Source organism: Onychomys torridus, chromosome 7, assembly GCF_903995425.1.
Source record: "Onychomys torridus chromosome 7, mOncTor1.1, whole genome shotgun sequence".
In the NCBI taxonomy this organism is placed as follows: domain Eukaryota; kingdom Metazoa; phylum Chordata; class Mammalia; order Rodentia; family Cricetidae; genus Onychomys; species Onychomys torridus.
Genome location: NC_050449.1, coordinates 102543208 through 102561492, shown reverse-complemented (window position 1 = coordinate 102561492; position 18285 = coordinate 102543208). Strand labels below are relative to the sequence as shown.

At 40.9% G+C, this 18285-nt stretch overlaps 1 protein-coding gene across 1 annotated transcript in view; it reads right to left on the bottom strand.

Moving 5' to 3' along the window:
• The window catches only part of Smarcc1 (SWI/SNF related, matrix associated, actin dependent regulator of chromatin subfamily c member 1), a 124745-nt gene that overhangs the window by 101842 nt on the left and 4618 nt on the right, over nucleotides 1-18285 (bottom strand). The window contains exons 3-6 of the mRNA XM_036194083.1: nucleotides 15084-15169; nucleotides 7847-7928; nucleotides 5251-5343; nucleotides 651-720 (exon numbers count right to left, since the gene is read on the bottom strand). Coding sequence (XP_036049976.1) covers nucleotides 651-720; nucleotides 5251-5343; nucleotides 7847-7928; nucleotides 15084-15169 — 331 coding nt within the window. The remainder of the gene's footprint in view (nucleotides 1-650; nucleotides 721-5250; nucleotides 5344-7846; nucleotides 7929-15083; nucleotides 15170-18285) is intronic.

Below are 18285 nucleotides of genomic sequence, written 5' to 3'. Positions count from 1 at the left end.
TCAATTTAGAGAGATACCAACTTTACCCAACTAGTATCTTACTGGACTCTGTGACACTCAACAAGTATTCACATGTCTCGGATATTCCTGTATTTGTAGCAGGCCACGGCAAAGATCAACAGTATATTAAGATATAAATTGCTACATTTAGGGCCTAAAGAGATTGCTCAGAGTTTAATAGCACTGGCTGCTCCTCCAGAGGTCCTGAATTCAATTCTCACTGACCATATGGTGGCTCACAACCATCTATAATGAGATCTAGTAGTGCCCTCTTTTGGCATCCAGGCATATATGCAGGCAGAGCACTGTCTACATAATAAATAAATCTTTAAAAATTGCTACATTAAAACAAACCTAACTGGTTAGAGCACTGAGCAGCACGGGTAAATCTTACTTTCTAAAAACATAATAAATAAATCTTTAAAAATTGCTACATTAAAACAAACCTAACTGGTTAGAGCACTGAGCAGCACGGGTAAATCTTACTTTCTAAAAGAATCAAGTGATAGGCTAACACACAGGGACAAGTAATGTATTAAAACAAAGAACTCTGTTTAATTAGTGGAGTATTTATTTTAGAAGAAAGCTACCTTATTTATATCATAATATGATATATGAGTAAAATAGCTGGTAACTGAAAGCTAACTTACCATCCTCTTGTGAGGAAGGACATGGATAAATATGGTGGGAAGCTTTTGACTTCTCATCAGTAAATGTCCCCTGCAAAGCAAACAAACAAACACAGAAATAAGGAACATGACATGCAAACTATTAGATAATGGATGCTAATTCTCTAAGAAACAAAAGCACTGCTTTTTAAAAATTATTTTTCGTCAAAGAAAGAAACAGTGGTTAGCACCAGAAAATACTGTTTACACATATGCAAGTAAGGACTGAATATTCTTTACCCAAAATGCTTTGTATCGCAAGTGCTTCAAAGTTCTGAGTTTTTCAGATTTGGGAATATCTGTATAGACTTTATCAACTATCATTATTCAAAACTAAGAAATTCTCTAAAAAATAAAAAATAATAAAATTTGTTATAAGTATCTTTAGCATCATAAACATACCTGAAGTTCTTAAAATTATTTCAAAACCATCACTACAAAATGAGAATAGCTGGGCGGTGCTGGAACACACTTTCAATCCCAGCACTTGAGAGGCAAAGCCAGGTGGATCTCTGAGTTCAAGGCCAGCCCTGGTATACAGAGCAAAATGCAGGACAGGCACCAAAACCACACAGAGCAACCCTATCTTGAAAAACAAAAACAAAAACAAAAACAAAACAAAAAAAAAAATTCAACAACATAAAGATAACTGTAATGTGTATTTACCTTATAAAATTATAGGGTTTTAGCTAGACCTCTAACCTAAGAAGCTAGCAAACAGGAAGCTAGAGAACTGAAGGTAATCTTCCAACACTCTAAGTTTGCAGCTAGACTAGCTACTTGAGACTACCTCAAAAAAAATGAAAGAAAAGCCGGGTGGTGATGGCACACACCTGTAATCCCAGCACTCGGGAGGCAGAGGCAGGTGGATCTCTGTGAGTTCGAGGCCAGCCTGGTCTACAGAGTGAGGTCCAGGACAAGCTCCAAAGCTACACAGAGAAACTCTGTCTCGAAAAACCAAAAAAGAAAAAAGGAAAGAAAAAATAAGACAAAAAGCCCCAGGTTTCATGTTTGTAGACTATGATGGTCTCAAACTCGTCATCCTCTTGCCTTCGCTGTCTGTCTGCATGAATTATCACTAACTGACATGAATTTTGGCATGTAAACTGGGGCACTGAACCAAGGACATTATATGTGCTGCTGTCATTTTCCCAATGCTGGAAAACTACTATAAAATGAATGGCCAAAGACTACTAACTATACCCACAACATGAATGCAATGCCATTTACACTAAAAACTGCTTACTCTGGAGACCATACAAACAAGGGAAAGTCATGTGTTAGTTTTAAATAGGAATTCAAGGTATCCTCTGCATTTCTCCTTTAACAATCATTATTTACTCCTCATTCCAATCCAATAAACATAATGCCACTTCATCTGTAGAAAACTAGAAAAGTAAAAAAAAAATTTTTAACTAGCTAAAACAGTTGTCTGCTTCATAAGGTAAGGGCTTCACGATCACTGGATTACTGGTATTCATTTTTGAATGGCCTCACACAGGTGGGAAAGGAGTACCAATACCCAGTATATACCCAACATATACTATCATATTTAGAACCTTGCCCTGTGGAGCCTGTCACTGCTGAATTTGAATCTCAGCTCTGTGGTTTACTACTTAGATGACACAGCAAGTTATTCCGTGCATGTCTTCTGTGAAGTGGAGTGAGAAATTTTATTTTATATGTATCAGTGTTTTGCCTGCATGTATGGCTATGTACCACCTGAATGCCTGGTGCCCAGGAGGTCAGAAGAAGGTGTTAGATCCCCTAGAACTGAAGAAACATAATATTGTGAACTGCCATGTGAGTGCTAGGAATCAAACTGGGGTCCCTCTGCAAGAACAGTTAGTGCTCTCAACCTGAGCTGTTTTCCAGCCTCAGGGTTGGTTTGTTTGTTTTTTTCACATGTATGAGTGTTTGGCCTGTATTTGTCTTTCCATCATGTGTGCCTGGTATCACAGAAGTCAGAAGATAAGTTCCTATGTCCTGGAACTAGAGTTACAGATAGTTGTGAGCTACTGTGTGGCTGCAGAGAATAGACTCTAGGTTCTTTACAAGAACAAGTGCACCCAACCACTGAGCCAACCTTCCAGCCCTGAAAGTGAATAATAAATGAATGTTTCTATCTGAAGAATTTTGGGGGCTGGAGAGATGGCTCAGAGGTTAAGGGCACTGCATGTTCTTCCAGAGGTCCTGAGTTCAATTCCCAGCACCCACGTGGTGGTCGAGACCATCTATAGTAAGATCTGGTGCCCACTTCTGGCAGGCAGGCACACATGCAGACAGAACACTGTATACATAATAAACAAACCGTTAAAAAAAAAAAAAAAAAGAATTTTGTTGGAAGCCAGTCTGATCTACCGTAACATCCAGGGCTGTTATATAGAGAAACCCTATCTTAAAAAACAAAAACAGCCAGGCGGTGGTGGTGCACTCCTTTAATCCCAGCACTTGGGAGGCATAGGCAGGCGGATCTCTGTGATTTTGAGGCCAGCCTGGACGACAGAGTGAGTTCCAGGAAAGCCACAAAGCTACACAGAGAAACACGGTCTCGAACGGCAACCCCCTCCCCCCCAAAAAAAACCAAAAAACAAAGACAATGTTGTTGGGCTTGAAAGATGACTCAGAGGTTAACAGTGCCCTCTGATATTGCAATGAATCTTGGTTCCCAGTCTAGATGAGCAGTTCCAGGAAATCTGATGCCTTCTCTGACCTCAACAGGTACTCTTACATACATATATTTTTAAAAAATAATAAATACACCTGGCTCAATGCCTTGTATCCCAGTACTCAAGAGGTAGAGGCAAGCAGGTATCATTGAGTTTAATTAAAGCCAACCTGGTCTACATAGTGAGTTTCAAGCCAGCCAGAGATACACAGTAAGAACCTGTATCAAATGAATAGATGGATGGACGGATGATGGATAGATAGATAGATAGATAGATAGATAAGGAAGAAAGATTCGACATGAGTCATTAACCCATTTAAAATGCTCCAGTGAAGTTGCGATTAATGTTCAGCAACAGTACTATAATCAGTGACTCCTGAGGTCTATATCCTGCAATTCTATGAAGCTAGAGCTAGCTAAAACTCAGTACAAGAGGCTAGCAAACATGAAGCCCTGGATTTGAACTCTAGCAGCATTAGGAAGACTCTAAGAACCCAGCTAAAAATCCTACTATCTCTCTCAAGAATGTCCTTGGAAAATAATCACTAAACTTTATTTAATAATAAAATAGTCACAATAAACATTACAAAAATGTGTAGGCATTACCTCCAGTAAAATTTGTAGAAATAATTCCTAATTTCAGCTTGAAAGCAAGAAAGAGCAGGTTAATTTATTCTATTTCTGTCCTCTTAACAAGCATATGAAGATAAGCTACAATTAAACTATCCCATAATAAACACACACCCCAAAAGAGAAAAGGTTAAGTGATCTGTTGAAAGTGGTAGTACATAGACAGGAGGTGGTGGCGCACGCCTTTGATCTCAGCACGTGTGTGTGTGTGTGTGTGTGTGTGTGTGTGTGTGTGTGCGTGTGTGTGTGCGCGCAGAGCCAGGCGGATCTCTGTGAGTTCGACGCCAGCCTGGTCCATAGAGCAAGATCCAGGACAGGCTCCAAAACTACAGAGAAACCCTGTCTGGAACCCCCCCCCCCCCCCAAAAAAAAAAGAAAGAAAGAGGTAATGCTTGTTCTACAAGGAAGCGAAATCCCTATCACTCCCAACAACATGTTGTACTATTTACACATTACATTGTATTGTACTATTTCTGTCTTTGGAAAGCACGTTACATGTGAGGGAAAAACTACATCTGTAATTATACAAAGAGAATTTTATAAACCATTTGCTGTTGGCATGTAAATATTTTACTAAAAGTTAAGACATATTTCAAAAGTTACTATTTTTTGCAGCAGCAAAACGAAGATATTCATGAGGCTTCTGATCCAACTCTAGACCTCAGTAAAACACTGTCACAGAAATGATGTTTTACAGAACATTGTTTGTACCTAGATATCCTCAGCTATCACAGTTCTCACTGTGGTGAAACTCACATTACAGGGGAAAAACAAACCCTCAGCCTACAGTCAAGTAAGATGATTAAAACCCCAGAAGCAGTGGACAATCTAGCTGCCTCAGTTGGTCTTGAACTCCCACACTTGAGTAGCCTCCAATATCTAGAAGCATGCACACTATCACACTTGCACTATCATGCTAGCCTGGAAACCTCAATTTTTACACTCATTTTACAAAAAGGACATACCTAACTAAATACATTTGGGTGTGTATGTGGGGGGGGGGGGTTAATTTTAAAGTATATTTCACCTTCTGAAGCAACAATCTTGCTACCAACTCTATTTTGTGACCTTGTAAATTCTGAATTAGAAATTATATGGGCCACTTTAACTATGTAAGTAAAACTCTAAGACTATCATAACTCATCCCACTGACTACTGAATGTTTCCATAGGGGTATTTGGAAACTCAAGAGACAACTCTTTCCTTTAAAGCAGACATGAAGTGCAAATTTTGGCATTTACTGAAAGTATACTCCCACTGCACTGAAGTGATCTTGTTTATTACCTGATGTCGTTTGATGATATCTTTCAATTTATTAGCCAACTTCAAATCAATGTCTGGAATGAGGTAGATGTTGGGTCTAGTCAGACAATTGTTCTGAAAAAAACGAAAAGACGCACTTTGAAATCCGAATGGTTTGGGAATGGTGTACACTATTAATCATCCTTACTTTTCTCTCCTTGTTTTGAAAAGTATGTGGAAATTGTTCACCATGGCACACATATAGTCGCCATCTGACAAACATGTCGGTACTGGGACTGAACTCAGATCACCTGATTACTCATTATCTTAATGGCTGAAAGTGACATTCAAACCTTCATTTTTTAAGATAGAAAGACATTTTTTTTTTTTTTTTTTTTTTTTTTGCTTTTCGGTTCTTTGAGACAGGGTTTCTTTGTGTAGCCCTAGCTGTCCTGGAACTCAGAGATCCAACTGCCTCTGCCTCCCATGTGATGTGCCACCATGCCCAGCTTAGAAGACATCTTTTATATACAATATTGTAGTCTTATCTCAAAATAAAGCCTAGATGGCTTAGTAGGCTACTTAAAATCATCCCCAAAACACTTCTGCAGCTAGACAAAGACTGTAACAATCATTTGAAATGAAATTATTGCTAAAATACAGCAAGGTCAGAGGCACTAGGCCTTCAATTCCAGCACTCGGGAGGCAGAGGAAGCCTGATCTCTGTGTGTTCGTGGTTGGTCTGGTCTACACAGTGAGTTCCAGGATGGCCAGAGCTACATGGTAAGACCCTCTCAACCCACAACCACCACAATAAATAATAAAGAAATAAACCAACGACAGGGAAGAAGATTCCGTGGGTAAAGTTCTGTGTAAACATAAGAATTGATTTGGACTGCCCAGTACCCTGACAGACGCTGAGAACAGGGGCACACATCTGCGGACCAGGCTGATGTCTCCGAAGCACAAGAAATAAGCTATCATCCTACTGAACTTCCTGGCCAGGCACTAGCCAAAGTGGCTGGGGTCCAGGTTCAGTGAGCTATACTTTCTCAGAAGGTGAGGTAGAGAGATGTCTCAATGGTTAAGAGCACCAGCTGTTCTTCCAGAGGAGTTCAACTGCTAACACCCACATGGCAGCTCAATCCAGTTCCAGGGAATCTGGTGCCCTCTTCTGACCTCTGTAGGCACTGCACACACAGTACATAATCATATATACAGGCAAAATACTCAAATACATAAATGCAAATAAAAAGTGAGGGCTAGTGTGTGAGATGGTTCTGCAATAAAACTGCCTGCTGTGCAAGCCTGTCATCTTGACTTCAATCTACAGCACCCACAAAAACCGGAGAGAAAAACTGACTCCTCAAGTTATTCCCTCACCACTACAAACATGCCTTGGCACATGTGCCATAATTATACACACACAAAAATCAATTTCTCAGCCAGGAAGTCTTTAATTCAACCACTTGGGAGACAAAGGAAGTCTGATCTATGTGAGTTCAAGGCCAGCCTGGTCTACAAAGCTAGTCTCAGGACAACCAGAGATTCTCGAAGGGGGAGAAAATGAAAATTTCTCGCCAGGTAGTGGTGGCATAGGCCTTTAATCCCAGCACAACAAAGGCAGAGGCAGGCCGATCTAGAGTTCAAGGCCAGACTAGTGTTTAGAGTTCTAGAACAGCAAAGGCTACAGAGAGAGAAAATAACAGCAACAAACATCCATGGGGTGAAAACATGTCAGTGGTACAGTGCTCGCCTAGCCCATGACCCTGATTCCATCCTCAGCACCATAAAACTAAAAAAGAAAAAGAAAAAATGTAAACAGAAAATTAAGTATCCTTGCATCCAAATTATGATCTAGCTGAGAGGAAAGTAGCTATTTATTACACAATCATGGAACAAATCAAAAGAAAATGAATCCATAAAGTCAAAATTATGATCAGAGTGTTTATACTAAAGAGAAACGGGAAAAAAAGGGGGCACTGTGGTATACTTTAATCTAGGCACTCAGGAGGCAGAGTGCAGGTGGATCTCTATGCTCTTTGGTCCAGGACAACCAGGGCTCCATTATGAGAAAAATGATTTGAATGATAAATGAAATAAATAGAAATATCACACATTGTTTCACCAAAAAATGTCAGGAACTAGTTGGGTATGGTGGCTCACGCCTTTGATCCAGCACTTGGGAGGCAGAAAGAAGAATCTCTGTGAGTTCAAGGCCAGCCTAATCTACATAGTGAGTTCCAAGACAGCTAGGACTAAAAAGAAAGAGCCCGTCTTGAAAATAAGAAAAGACATGTTAAGAGACTGATAGTCTTTAAATGATCAGAACAATTACAGCTCTAATTCCAATATACATAAAAACAATAAAATTATGTATTTCAAAAATGTCTCCCCTTTATCTTTTGGCAATCCAATAAATCCAACACAGAACTGAAGTATATTAAAGACTAAGCCTTCAAGCTGAGCTAGTGACTCATGCACCTAATTTAGGAATGGAGCTACTGAGGCAGGCCTGTGAGGTCAGCCTGGGCCTAAAGAATCCCTATCTAAAACATGACAGAAGGGGAGAGCCCGAGGAGGGGAAGGGGACAGGGGACAGGGGAGGGTAAGAGACAAGGCCTAAGCCCCCACTTACCTGTACTAAAGTTCTTTCAATGCTCATGAACATTTCCACATTGCGATCCATCCGAGATGGGTTCTGAAGATCAAATCTCCGCCTAACAAGGGAAAAAGGCTTTACTAAATCCACCTTCAGTCTTACACAGAAGCAGAAACACCATTTTAGAATTAAACTAAAATGAATTAGGAAGGCTTGGAAACTAAGCTAGCACTGTATAAAGTATGTGAAGATATTCTCTCAGTACTACGAGAATGCGCACGGTCAATACCATCAGGACAGACGTCACTTTGGGCTGGTAAGATGGCTCAATTGGTAAAGAGAACCCCCTTCAATCCCGATGACCTAATTTGATCCACAGAACCCACAGTGAAAGAGAACGGAGGCCAAAATTTGTCCTCTGGCCTCATACACACACACACACACACACACACACACACACACACACACACACACACACTTTTTAAAATGTTTAAACACTCCCAGGCAAAATGAAGTACCGCTATACCTATTTTCCTTCAGTCTAAGATATATTGTGCATTAAAGATCTGAAAAGAGGTTACTATCCAGAATCTATTATAAAGAACTCAAGTAACAGTCTGGTTTTAAAATGAAGAAAACACAAATGTAAAGGGCATATAAATGGCCAACATGAAAAAAGCTTGACACCCCATCCATCAAGGAAATGCAATTCAAAACGGCAATGAGATATCACATCTGCCCTAAGCAGCATCAGTTGTCAACTGACAGCCAAGAATCATTTGGGAAAAATCTCGAGAGACTGCCCAAATCAGATTAGCCTGTGGCCATGACTGTGAGGAATTTTTAGATTGATAGTTGATGTGGGAGGGCCTTGCATGAGTTCTTGCACAAATACCCTCAGTAATAGACTGTGAGCAGGAAGTGTAAGCCAAATAAACCTTTTCCAACCCAAGTCCATTCTGAGCCGGGTATTTAAACAGTGCAGTGGCTGAATGAGAATGGCCCCCATAGGCCATGTTTGAATTCTTGTCCTCAGCTAGAGAAGTATTTAGGAAAGATTAGGAAGTATGGCCTGTTGCAGAGGGTAGGTATGTCACTGGGAATGGGCTTTGAGCATTCCAAAGCCCCTCTCAGACCCAGTGTCTTTCTCTCTGCTGCTACCTGAGTATCAGGATACAAAGCTCTTGGCTACTGCTCTAGCACCAAGCCTTGTCTGCTTCCAGTGGCAGACCAGCCCCCACATTTATTTACCCTAAGGACTCTTGAAGAATAAGGGATAAGAGACTTAGAAATAAAGGAGAAGCTGGGCAGTAATGGCTCACGCCTTTGATCCCAGCACCCGTGAGGCAGAGTCAGGCAGATCTCTGTGAGTTCGAGGCCAGCCTGGTCTACAGAGTGAGATCCAGGACAGGCACCAAAACTACACAGAGAAACCCTGTCTCAAAAAAAAAAAAAAAAAAAGGGAGGGAAGGAGAGAAAACAGGATAGACTCAAGTGAGCCTGGATCCTTATCCACCGGCCCAGAACTTTATTCCAAAGGTCTATTTATAACAATGCCAAGGGTTGGAGCAAAAGACCTCCCCACTTGCTATAGTCAAGTGTAGACCCTTCCAAACACCTGTTACCCAGGCCCATGGTCCAATCAACCTCTTATTCAGTCCTCCTGGATACAGCCACTAGGAAACCTAGGGGGCTACAACAGCTTCCCACTATAATAATCACACAAGTCCCCCAATTAAATACTTTCTTTATAAAGGTTGCCTTGGTCATGGAGTCTCTTCACAGCAACTAACAGTAACCAAGACATGCAGCAACAAACTCAAACTAGAACATCATCTTAGCTACAACGACCATAAAAGAGAAAAGAATAATGGGATACTGAAGAAACAGAACTCTCTTAAATCACTGGGAAAATGTTAATGAGGCTAAACCTCACAGCTCAGGACTAAATCCAACTTCTCAAGAAGACAGAGGACTGGTGATTTAAGTTCAAGGCCAGCCTAACCTAAGGGGTATGGGTCAGTGTGGGGGAGGGGGCTGTCAGTCTGTCTAGCAACTTAGTCAGACTTTAAAAAATTTTTTTTTGTTGTTGTTTTTTTTTTTCTATGTGGAGCTGAGGATCAAACCCAGGGCCTTATGTTTGCTAGGCAAGTGCTCTACCACTGAGCTAAATCCCCAACCCTTAAAAAACTTTTTTTAATTGGGCAGTGGTGCTGCACACCTTTAATTCCAGCACTCGTGAGGCAGAGCCAGGTGGATCTCTGAGTTCGAGGCCAGCCTGGGCTACAGAGTGTTTTCCAGGACAGGCTCCAAAGCTACACAGCGAAACCCTGTCTCGAAAAACCAAAAAAAAAAAAAAAAAGTTTTAAGCAAAATGGGCTGGGGGGTGTAGCGAGCAGTAGAGCACTTGCCAAGTATGTCAAGATGTGGCAGGAATCTTAAAAGTACTTGTTAATGAAATCAAACCTGAGGCCAGTTATTGGGGTGAATGCTGGAAGATCAGAGACACAGAACAAGCCACAGCTATCTCACCTTGCTAGTTCCTCAGGTGATCCTGTTTCCTCAGGCTGGAAGCTTCTGAGTCCTCCTCCACATGAATCTCAGCTGAACTGTGTTGCTCCAAAGCTTAACTAACTACATGCTTTTTCCTCTTTAGTTCCTGGTCCTCACACCTTATATACCTTCTTCTTTCTGCCCCCACTCCCTGGGATTAAAGGCTCGGATCACCATGCTTAGCTGTTTCTAAAGTGGCCTGGGGAGGCAGAGGCAGGTGGATCTCTCTAAGTTTGAGGCCAGCCTAGTCTAGGGTGAGTTCCAGGACAGCCAAGGCTGTTACACAGAAAAACTCTGTCTTGAAGGGGAAAAAAAAAAAAGAATGGTGATTGCATTAGTTTTGCTCTGTGGCTGTGATAAAGCAGACAAAACCAACAACCAAGATGGTATGGCTCCTCAAAAACTTACACATAACCATACCATAAACTACAGCTACACATACGTCATTACTGGGTATATGCAGTAACATATGGCAATGTAATAGCTGTACTCACTTTTACTGTAATCCTATTACAGTAGTCCAGATGTGCTGTTTACCTGCAAGGGGTAAACAGGCTGGAAGGGCAATCATCCAACAAAAAACAAAACAGAAAGAATCATACCATGAAAGTGACCTAGAGGGTTGATGTTAAAAACTTAGCACTGGCAGATTTCTTTTGAGGCCAGCCTGGCATACAAAGGGAAGAGTTCTATGCCAGCCAGGACTATACTATACAGTGAGACTCAATCTCAAACAAACAAACAAACAAACAAAAAACCCTCCTAAACATACCCCACCCCACCCACACACACAATAACATAGGCTGGGCAGCGGTGGCCCACACCTTTAATCCTAGCACTTGGGAGGCAGAGGCCAGCCTGGTCTACAGAGCTAGTTCCAGGACAACCAAGGGTACACAAAGAAACCGTTTTAAAAACCAAAAATAAAATAATTTCTTTTTTTAAATTTCCTTTGGTATCTCTGGTTAATAATATAAGAAATTAGCCCAGTGTCGGTGGCAGCACATGCCTTAAATCCCAACACTAAGGAGGGCAGGCGGATCTCTCTGAGTTCAAGGCCAGCCTGATCTACAAAGCAAGTTCCAGGACAGAGTCAGAGCTGTTACACAGAGAACCTTGTCTCAAAAAAAAAAAAAAAAAAAAAAAGAAAGGAAGGAAGGGTGGGGCAGGCGGGCGGGCGGGCAGACAGATAAAAAAACAACTAGCTTTGAGCCACTGACAATGCTCAGGTTAAGTACTTGGCACTAAGACTAAGGACTTGCATTAGTCCCTGAAACCCATGCAGTAGATGAGAACTGACTCTCACAGGTTGTCCTTACACACATGCATCATGGCAGGCACATACCCACCCCTAAATATATAAAAATCGAACAAAAATTTAAAAAATACGATTTTTTGAGGGCTGAAGAGATGGCTCAGTGGTTAAGAGCACTGACTGCTCTTCCAGAGGACCCGGGTTCAATTCTTAGCCCCCCCATGGCAGCTCACAACTGTCTGTAACTCCAAGATCTGACAGCCTCACATACACATGCATGCAGCAAAACACCAATGCAAATAAAATAAAAATAAATTATATTTTATAAAAAGATTTTTTGAAAAGAAATTAACAATATCCTTCAGAAGAATATGAAGTTACTGAGAAATTTTGCCACATCCACAACAATAACCCTCTCAGCACTCCAATTATGGAAATAACTTATACAGTCTCTCCACAAATATGTGATTCAATTACCAAGTCCTCCAATTCAACCTATGTCATACATGTAACAGTAAAACTTCTACCCTGGAGGCTGAAGCTAAGGTCAGGAAGCCAGGAAGAACGCAGTACACAGTCTAGCAGAGGAGAAGCAGCACTGAGTCATGGTAAAGAAGCCAGCAGGTGGCTTGTGAGATGGCTCAGCGGCTGCTTTTTTTGGTCTAAGTTTATCGGATTTTTTGTTTTGTTTTGTTTTTGAGACAGGGTTTCTCTGTAGTTTTGGAGCCTGTCCTGGATCTTGCTCTGTAGACCAGGCTGGCCTCGAACTCACAGAGATCCACCTGGCTCTGCCGAGATGGCTCAATGGAAAAGCAACTTGGTTGCAATGAAGCCTACCTATAATCCCAGCCGAGCTCTAACAGGGATAAATGGGCTCAAATTATAAAATAATAATAATAATAATAATAATAATAATAATAATCCCTTCAGAACTAAAGCCAGAAATGCACACCAGTGTATAGGACCCAACTGAAAAGTGGGACCCTTCAGACAGAACACTAGACGTGGGGCAAGCCAGAGTCAGTGCTCGACACTCAGTAGCGTGGACAGCGGTAAAGGGGAAGCATCCCTCGCTGCCAAGAGTGCCTGTGCAGAGATGGGGCAGGACAGACATACCAGCAGCCCAAGGACACCTGGACCGCAAGACTCCAGCACAACACAAGTGCAAGATTCCTGACGCCAACCCTTTGTCTTTTGCTTTTTCTCTATTCTTTTTTTAGGGGTGTGGAGTAGAATGTTTTAATTCTAAAAGGAGAAAAATAACTGAAAGAGATATATTATCCCAAGTAACCTTAAATATTTCACTGGAGACAGAAAGCAAATCCCACAATATACATCCTAGAAGTCATTTCTCTTTATGAAACTTGGACATGGCACAGCAGATAGAGGCACCTGACATCAGGCCTGAGGATGGAGGTGGATCTCCAGTACCCACAGGCAGACGGTGGGAGCCTACTCCCACAGGTTACCCTCCAACCTCACATGTACACACATTTTGACATGTATGCCCCACCACCTAAAAATTAATAAATAAAAATGTAATCATTTTTTTAAAAAAAGTTGATGTTAGGACTTGAGAAGAAGGTAGAAGAAAACAAGGGAAAAAAAGTTTCAACTGGGAAGGTGCTGATAATAGCGGAGCAAAAACCACAATATAGTTAACAGAAGAGTACAAGCTACTTCTGAGAGTACAAAGTGTGCTGTGGGTCTGAGGTCAGGGACCACGCACTTCACATGATGATAAACTCCCATGCTCATTTAGTCTACTGAACACGCTATTCTCAAGAGCTGGGGACATAGCTCAGTCAGTAGTGTTTCCATCTACCATGCAAGAGGCACTCGGACCTGATGTCCCTACCCAACACCAACTGGGCATACTGTGCCCATGCTATATTCTCAGCCTTTAGAAGGTAGAGGCAGGAGGATTAATAGTTGTTCAAGGACATATTCAGGTACAGAGAAAAGCTTAAAGACACTTACAGATATATGAAAGCCTGTTTCCAAAAGTGGAGAAAAATAGAGGGAGCAAACAAAACCACCGACCATTAACTATAAAGCTGCTCTGACTGTTGATCTGAAAATTTATCTGTGTTTCCTAGTCACACTTGAGCTAGCTTAGCCTTAATGATATAAACTAAACAGCTTAAAATAAAGCTCACAGGGCACTTATATATAGCATGGACTGTGTCTAGCACTGGAGAAATGAAAAACAAAAAACAAAACAAACAAACAAACAAAAAACTAAAGCCAAAGTAAACAAATTAAGCCATGGTGTACACTTATAATCCTAGTACTCAGGAAATCAAGGTGAAAAAATCAAGAGTTCAAACCCAGCCTGAGCTAACAGAAGTTTAAGGACAGCTTGGACTTATTTTGAGACCTTTATCTCAAAAATACCAAAACTGGAACTAGAGAAATGTGTCAGCAGTTAAGAATGCTTGCTGTTCATGCACAGGCCCGACACCCACATGGCAGCTCACAGCTGTCTGTAACCCAGTTCCAGGGGCTCCAACTCCCTCTTATGGCCTCCACTCTACCAGGCACATACCTGGTACACCTAGATATATGTAAACACGCATAAACATAAACAAAAAAATTCTTTTTTAAAAAAGTGGCTATTAAAGCATATAAATTAAAAACAAAACAACAGGCATAGTGACAGAGGCCTATAATCCTAACACTGGAAATAGAAACAGGATAAAGCTTGAGGCTAGCCTCATAAATAAACTAAAAGTACAGAAATTATATGCATATTCCCCAAACAATATTAAGATTACAAATGGCACACCAAATATGTAACTAAAAGTACCAAAAAAACAGCCAGGCAGTGGTGGCCCACGCCTTTAATCCCAGTACTCAGGAGGGAGAGGCAAATAGATCTCTGTGAGTTAGAGGCCAGCCTGGGCTACATAGGGCCTTTTAGGATAGCCAAGGCTACTAGAAACCCTATCTCAAAAGAACACCACCAAAAAATAAACACTACCCCCCCAAAACAAGCAAGCAAACAAAAAAACCACCCCACAAATGTGTATATGTGCGTATGTGTGTGTATATGCACATATAAAATGTCCTTGTAGCTAGGGATATACAGCAGGAGTACATTCTTAGCAAGCACAAGGCCCTCAATTCAATTCCCAGTACCACAAAAACTAAATATATTATTTACCTAATAAAAACAGTTGTAATTTCTCTTAGATGTAAGAAAAAATGAAAGTGGGCTCTTTGTTTTGTTGTGTCTGAGGTTAGGTTAGAGACTCACAAGTGTCCCAAATCCTGGGGTGACAGGTGTGCACCAACACACCTGGCTACTCTTAGAAAAAGGATTGAAAAAACTCAAATACAGAAAATTGTTATTTTTTAAAAACAGACCTTACCTTGCCATTAACAGAATTCTTGACATACAAGAGAATGATTTCACATCAAGTAATATATCAAAAAGTGCAAATAAATTAAAAAAGAACTTACCACCCCTGTTCATTTTTGTACTTGTAAGCAGCCCCAAGAATATGACACAAGGTGCCTCCAGCTTTGAAATCCATGAAACATTTTGCCTAAAAATGACAAATTGTGCAAGAGGAAAATAAAGGTTCTGATAAAACACTTCATGTTACACTTGAAATTTAACTCAGGGACTCCTTAAAAAAAAAAAAAAAAAAAAAAAAAAAGCTCTACCAGTGAACTACACTGTCATGCCTCCTTTCTAAATCACGTTCTCAGGTGCCATAACTGGAACCTCTCAGTAGCCCAGACCTCAACTTTTACAGAACTCAGGCTCCTCACTAACCCAGATCACAAGCTTCAACCACCAGGTCAGACTCACTATTATTATTTACATTTATTGATGTTTGTTTATTTTTGGGTGTGTTTTCAAGACAGGGTTTCTGTGTTACCCTGGCTGTCCTGGAATTCACTCTGTAGACCAGGCTGGCCTCAGACTCAGCGATCTGCTACCTCTGCCGAGACTGCAGGGATTAAAGGAGTGCACTACCACCGCCTGGCTACTTCCATAATTTTTAAATCAGGATCTCATTTCGCCCATGCTGACCTCAAATGAGTGATGTTGTGAGATTGACTTTAAACTTTAACCTTCCATCTGATTACTGAATCCAGAGGAATGAGTCACTACATTAAGTTAAATAAGCTCCCCACTCCCCAAGTTTTAAAATTACATTTACTGGGCTGGAGAGATGGCTCAGCACTCGCTACTACTTTTGCACAGGACTTACTTTGATTACCAACACCCACAGGGTGACCCACAAGTATCTATAACTCCCAACTCTAGAAGAGCTAAGGCTCTCCTGATTTTTTGTTTGTTTGTTTTTTGTTTTTTGTTTTTTGAGACAGGGTTTCTCTGTGTAGCTTTGTGCCTTTCCTGGAACTCACTCTGTAGTCACTCACAGAGATCTGCCTGGCTCTGCCTCCCGAGTTTTGGGATTAAAGTGTGTGCCACCACCGCCCGGCCCCTCTCCTGATTTCTGTAAGCCCTGCATTCAAACTCTCAAAACTACTGTGAGACACACCCATAGACACAAAATAATTAAAAACAAAAAACATTTTAACTTTGAAAGTAAATAAATAGCAGGCAGTGATGGTGCATGGCAAACACCTTTAATCCCAGCACTCAGGAGGCAGAGGCAGGGGGATCAGTAGGAGGCCAGCATGGTTTACAGAAAATTCCTATCTCAAAAAAAAAAAAAAAAAAAAAAAAAAAAAATCTATTTGCTTTAACAGTCTTTCTCATTCAATTTCCTCCTACAGTATCGCAAACCAGAACAATCTCTTCCCTTTGAGAAAATGGTGCATTCTATTTTGAGAGGAAGAGAGATACATCTGGTCCTACTGGCATTAAGCCATGAATTATTTTTAATTATGGTTTATGACTAAAAATATTCTCTAATCCCTAAACCCTTTTAGTAAATAATGGTTTAGTGGTTTAGTTCCCAGAAGTTGAAACCCACATCTAGTCCCTTGTAATGTCATTTTGGATGACAATACTTATATGTTCATAATTAGGAATAATAAAAGAATGTAAATCATATTTTAAAAAACAAATCCCTTTTCTGTTGTTTATTCCTGAGACAGGGTCTCACTATGTAGCTCTGGCTGTCCTGGAACTCACTCTGTAGACCAGGTTGGTCTTGAGCTCAGAGATTCACCAGCCTCTGCCTCACAAGTGCTGGGACTAAAGGTGTGCATCTCTACACCAGAATTTAAAAAGCAAAACAAAAAACTGTACTCTAGAAAAGTCAGAGCTAGAGACTCTGTCTCAAAAATAAACATTAAAAAAAAAAGCACTTTATGCAGATTTTACTCTAAGCCATTGTCACATTTGGTAAACTACACTGATTACATCACTATATAATTTTTTTACATTTATTTTGTGGTTGGTATTTTACGTTCATGTATGCAAGTCTGCATACCCACACATAGAAACACACACAAACATGTAAATAAAAATTGCAAATTCAGTTTTTAAAAAAAAGTTTAGCCAGGCACTGTAATCCCAGCACTCGGGAGGCAGAGGCAGGTGGATCTCTGTGAGTTCAAGGCCAGCCTGGTCTACAGAGTGAGTTCCAGAACAAGCAGGAATACACTGTCTCAAAAAATTTTTTTTTAATTTTTAAAAATTAAAATTTATTAAATTTCCATTTATTTTTTTTAAAGATTTATTTATTTATTATGTATACGGTGTAATGCCTGCATGTATGTCTTCAGGCCAGAAGAGGGCACCAGATCTCATTACAGATGGTTGTAAGCCACCATGTGGGTGCTGGGAATTGAACTCAGGACCTCTGGAAGAACAGCCAGTGCTCTTAACCTCTGAGCCATCTCTCCAGCCCAAATTTCCATTTATTAGCCAGAAGTGGTGGTATATGCTTTTAATCCTAGCACTCAAAAGGCAGAGGCAGGTGAATGAGTTTGAGGACATTATGGTCTACATAGTGAGTTCCAGGATAGTCAAGGCTATGTAGAGAGACCCTGTCTGATAAGACCTAAACAAAACAAAACAATTTTGCATAGATTTCTTTTGTGTGGGGGTGGGGCGCACAAGTGCCACAGCACAACTGTGTCCTAAGACGATGACATGAGGGAGTTGGGTTTTCCTTCCACCATGTGGGTTCCAGAGACAGAACTCAGGGTGCTCAAGCATGGGGCCAAGTGCTTTCATCTGCTCAGCCATCTCTCTCACTGTCCCTTGACATCATTTTAGAAGTATAAACCTTTAGTCTGAGTCAGTCAAAAAGACTATTACAGAACTTGTCTAACCTTAGGAAAGAAAAGGGTCTTCAGTTCCGTAGTCCTGCTATTGCTCTGGCTCTGCATTACAGTACTTTAGGTATCTGACTGCTGAGGACAGGCGCCCCGTTATTACTGTCTCTTTTATGCATTTAGAGAGAGGATAGCAGGTCAAGGTGCTTGTTACCAATACTGATGACATGAGTTTGGCCCCTGTGACCCACATGGTGGAAGAACCAACTCCTGAAGTCGCCCTAACCTTCACATGCATGTTGTGGCAGCCATGTGCCCACATACATACAATCACAGGCTACATAAATAAATTTAAATTTTTTCCTTAATTTTTTTTTGAGAGGATTTTGTTCTCTGTGTAACCTTGGCTGTCCTGGACTAGCTCTGTAGACCAGGCTGGCCTCGAACTCAGAGATCC